Source organism: Helicoverpa zea, chromosome 5, assembly GCF_022581195.2.
Source record: "Helicoverpa zea isolate HzStark_Cry1AcR chromosome 5, ilHelZeax1.1, whole genome shotgun sequence".
In the NCBI taxonomy this organism is placed as follows: domain Eukaryota; kingdom Metazoa; phylum Arthropoda; class Insecta; order Lepidoptera; family Noctuidae; genus Helicoverpa; species Helicoverpa zea.
The window spans coordinates 10,888,205-10,892,932 of record NC_061456.1 but is presented as its reverse complement, the minus strand read 5'-3'; the positions used below and the strand labels follow the sequence as shown (position 1 = coordinate 10,892,932).

Genomic DNA, 4,728 nt, shown 5'->3' with positions numbered 1-4,728 from the left:
GTGTCCGTATTTTGGACCATATGTCACCAATTTTATTATTATCTGTATTTTTAAGAAACAAGGCGTCAGTTTTATTTGCGTATCTAGATATAGGCCAGTACTATTAACAATTGCTCAAAAACATCTTAAGAAAGATGACTTTAAATAATTTAGAAATATTGCCAATTACAATCATACTAAACCACATAAAACTGTCAAATTACCGTTCAGAAGACAGATCTGAATTAAATTGTCTGCTGGAACAACTAAATTATCTCGAAGAGCATACAGAAGTGAAATTATAGCGATCTCAAGGCGAGTGAGCCCGGAAGCACCTGAGTTATGCGAACGACCACTTTTAGCACCGACTGTAGTTACATTGTAAAATAAGACATTTATTTATCGTCTACCTGGTTAATAAACTTTGAAAGAGAATGAGACTTTATGACTTAACTTACTGCTGATTTCGTGATTTGCAGATTCTGTTATTTTTGTTTCAAAGTTTAGTCCTAAAAATTTGGTAATATATCTCCTAAAAAGTCTCTAAGAGAACCAAAAATAATTACAGTTGCACAGTTTTATGGGACCCTTAATTATATCACACGTCCTCCAACTGCTATAGTGTTACTTGTTTCTATGAATAATATTTACTCATTTAAATCATTTTAGTACTCTTGTCTTCACATAGCTGTACCGAAAAAATATTTTTCGAATACCTATTTGACAATAATACAAAAGATAACAAGATTAAATGACATTCATGTTGATTATCATCAGCATCAGTTAAAAGCTCATGAACGGCGGAGATTGGCACTGTTTTCAGGAAAGATTTCAGGTAATTGAGGAAGCACTGAAGGTAACAAAAATGTTTAAGGGCACATGAATATATTTCTGCTTATCTGAAATAGTCAGAACAACGAGACAAGCTACTGGAAAAAATCATATGCTGGTTACTGTCAATGGTCCCTTTAGTTAAACATTCAAATATAATAGAAGCTATCTAGACCAAGCTTCAACTGGATTAGACGAACAACATTCCACGCACAATAAATAAACTGTCAAGAAGAAAAAAAAACAGAAAGCCCTTCATTCAAACCAAAAACAGCATCGTGAGCATTGTAAACAAAATAAGCGTCACCGTCGCGCTAAAATAAACTGTGGAATGCCGGATATTGCAATCCCGGTCCGTTACGGGCCGAGGATCGCTCGCGTACAGGTGCCTTCGACGACTCAGTGCGCCGGAGCATTCGAACGGAGCGCACGCACGCGAGCTCAGCCAAATATCGCGCATCGATATTTAACACGATAATCTTGAACCAGACGATACACTTACACGTGAAGATACAGTCAATCAAATAAATGTTAATGAAGAATTTGAAGCTGCAAGTGCTATAGCGGACAATTCTCAACACTGTGAACAGATAATTGTTCACAGTACGGGAAATTTCACAGCACTTTAGAAACAATTAAAACAGTGGACAATAAAATTGTGTTCCGAGAAAACTGTGGAAACTCTTCAACGGTACAAAATATATTGTGATTAAAATTTGCGAATGAAAAGTGAGTGTGGACAGTGAAGTGACGGACATTTGAAAGAATTAAAAGTTGTAGTTTGGTGTAACATTATGAAAGTCCTGCCCGTAGCAGACAAAGTTGCGAGTGTAGGAGATGGCAACGAACCGACTGTAGTTGACACGCAGACCCTGACCAAGGAGGAACTGAACAAGTAAATATATTTTTTAATTCAACAAAAAAGAAAATAAACTACGACTATTCTAGAAACATCAACAACAATTTTTCGATTATGGTTTTCAATGTTGTGGCACATCTTGTTGCTCTTTAAAATATTCAGGCGTGATCTTTTTATTAAAAAGTAAGCTTTGCAACAATTACAGATATAACTGTAGATATTAGTACGTAAAAAATCTTAAATTTCTACTTTACAATCCTAGTAAAACTAAATCGTAACAATCCGAACATATAGGACCAATGAACGAACTTTTAGAAACAACAGAATCGAAAGGAACTTGAGAGTTCAAGAAGTGTAGCATAGCATTAGCAAGTTCGCTAGGTCAGATCGTTTGGCAGCTCGCCAGAATGACACAACCGTGTGGTATGCAGTGTTTACGTGCCATCGTCTGCGTTGTCGTGATTCGGGTCATGATTGCTGTAATCGTGTTTTGATCGTTTTTCAGTTTCTGTTTATTTGATTTTAATATTTTTGATGGTTTGGGTTAGGGATTTAACTGCACAAGAGTCTCTGTCTTGTCCAGTTACAGCTACAAACTACTGCCTTCGATTTAGGTGCTTTCCTAAAAGTTTTATCTTGAATATTTATTAATCCAAAATTCTAAAATAAATAGTTCTATTTCATTTTTCTTTACGAAATAAATCTTTTTGAGTTAATTGTTTGAAAGCGTCTGATTTTTGTAAAAATCTAAACAAAACCTAATATGATTGTCCTTGTTACAGAGGTTGTCCTCTTGGGGTATCTCGTGTCACCCCGTTCCTGTACGTGTGCGGGGCTCATGCCTTGCCTGGAGCTGTGAGAGTCCTGCGCCCTGGCCTCATCGTCAGCGCAGCTCCCGAGCTGCCTCCACCACCTGAAGACTATGTGCCAAGACAGTTCGTGCCACTGCTGGATACACCCAACTCTGACATGCACCCATACATGGAGAGCGTAGCTGACCTGATTAATGAGGTCAGTAATTTCAAATATTCGCTATTTACTCTTCATCTATTGAGTCTACATTAACTTCTTTAGCTGAAATAACTCCTTTCAGTTCATTCTCGACCTAGATTATCTTTGTATACATTACAGATTTCAGGCCTAGTAATGTTGAATAAAATAAATATTTTGCTTTTCCATTAGATAAGTCTTTGATTATATTGTAGCGGAATCTAGATCAGGAGCTTAATGAATTTTGTTTACATCAGGTGGTCTGTAACGGAGATGTGGTGCTGGTACATTGCGTGGCTGGCATATCCAGGTCGGTCACTCTCTGCCTGGCGTACCTCGTCAAGTGGCAGAAGATGACCTTGAGGGACGCCTATTATCATATGAAGCAAAGGCGGTGAGTAACACTGACTCAATTTTATGAACGAATGTTTTCGTGAATGATATTCATCATGATATCATACGAGAGCAGTATTAAAAGTAATTTAAAGCAATTTATAGTTTCCGTTCATCGTTAATTTGAAACGAAATATGAAGACATCAATCGGTATTACTAATAATTATTTATTTCCTATTTCCTGAACTGTTTTGAACTATTCTTATCTTTTTTCTAGACCTCAAATCCGACCGAACACTGGATTCTTCAAGCAGCTCATCAAGTATGAAGAGAGGCTCTTCGGGGAGCCATCAGTCAAAATGGTGTACTGTGAAGCTATCGACAAGGAGATTCCTGACGTGTATGAACCAGACTACATCGGCATGACTTGGTTCAGGCAGAGATACGGACCCATCGAGAAGAGCTGAAGTGTGCCAGAGATAGTGTTATAGGTTAGGAAAGAATAACTGTGATTAATTTGTGCGACGACGAAAGAAAGGGCAAGGTAAAAGATGAAGAATGATAAATATAAGACTGAGGTGATGAATGATAAAGGAGCGAATGAAAGCGAATCAGTGTCGTTAAAACAGATGGGTGATTACTTTATGTGCCTAAGGAAACTAAAATAAAAAAAAATGAAATGATGTAAAGGAAAAAATATTAAGGTAAATAGTATCTTGCTTGACATTTAAGACTATTGTTCGTTCTTTTGTAGGAATTTCTTACAACTTATTGGTTGATAAAAACAATTGAGTATACTTAATATATTGTGCATGTAATTTATTTAAGCAATGTGATAATTAACTTATTGTTATAAATTAACCATAAGGTATTCGTTTACCATTAAATTGTATAATTATTATGGGACCAAAATAAATAAGTGGATAATTTTTATTTCTGTCTTTTTTTGGGTTCCTTGGAAAATTATTTTCAGATTCCAAACCAAATTTTGGAGATACAAAAAGTGTTGTAAGTGATGAGTAAGATATCCTAATTGCAGTAGTAGAGTAATGAGTAATTCATTGAGTGTTGTTGGCCCCGTGGCATTGAGCGGCGAGTACAGAAATATCCCGACGCCTGCGCCCGCGCCGATTCCAGAAAACAGCTGCAGAAGGTTTACTTCAAACAATGGTAACATTTAAGTTGTAAATATAAACAATGCAAACAAAGTTAATGTAAGTATCATACATGTAAAGGATTAAAGAAAATTCATTTCCTAATTTTTGCTTCATTCGACTCCACGAGAATTCTACAATGAAGTGAATGCTATCGACAATGGTTTACTCAGGAACTTTATCTTTCACTTGTAGTTCCTTGATTCTTTGAGAATAGCCGATGCCCAGTAAGTCCTGGATGCATACGATTTCATGTCAAAGGAAACTCAGTTAGCACTTAATTAGCAAGATGGCACGTTTTAGAATCTTATTGAAATGGTGTTCCAGCTCTTTCGTCGACGTTCCTTGAATTCGTCATTAAATCTTCTGCACCTTCTTTTGTTTACCTGTTCCTTGAACAATAATAATCTGCCAGCTTCCGCATACTGATGTAATACTTTGTAATAGTTATCTTCTCTGTGTTATTCGCTCCTGGTATGTGCTGCGAAGTTTTTTTAAGAAGTTTTATTACTGAATTAATGTTAGTGTCTTGAGTAGCTTCTGCTATTCATTTGGTAATGGAATAGGGATCTGGAGTAATA

The 4,728-nt window shown here is 36.4% G+C and overlaps 1 protein-coding gene across 1 annotated transcript; it reads left to right on the top strand.

Annotated features, from left to right (window-relative positions):
- The first annotated feature begins 1,191 nt into the window (after positions 1 to 1,191).
- LOC124630249 (dual specificity protein phosphatase 14-like) lies at positions 1,192 to 3,926 on the top strand. Its single transcript, XM_047164031.1, has 4 exons — positions 1,192 to 1,705; positions 2,452 to 2,680; positions 2,917 to 3,053; positions 3,271 to 3,926. The coding sequence occupies exons 1-4, from the start codon at positions 1,605 to 1,607 to the stop codon at positions 3,458 to 3,460; spliced, it is 657 nt and encodes a 218-aa protein (XP_047019987.1). The 5' UTR covers positions 1,192 to 1,604; the 3' UTR covers positions 3,461 to 3,926.
- Positions 3,927 to 4,728: the final 802 nt, after the last annotated feature.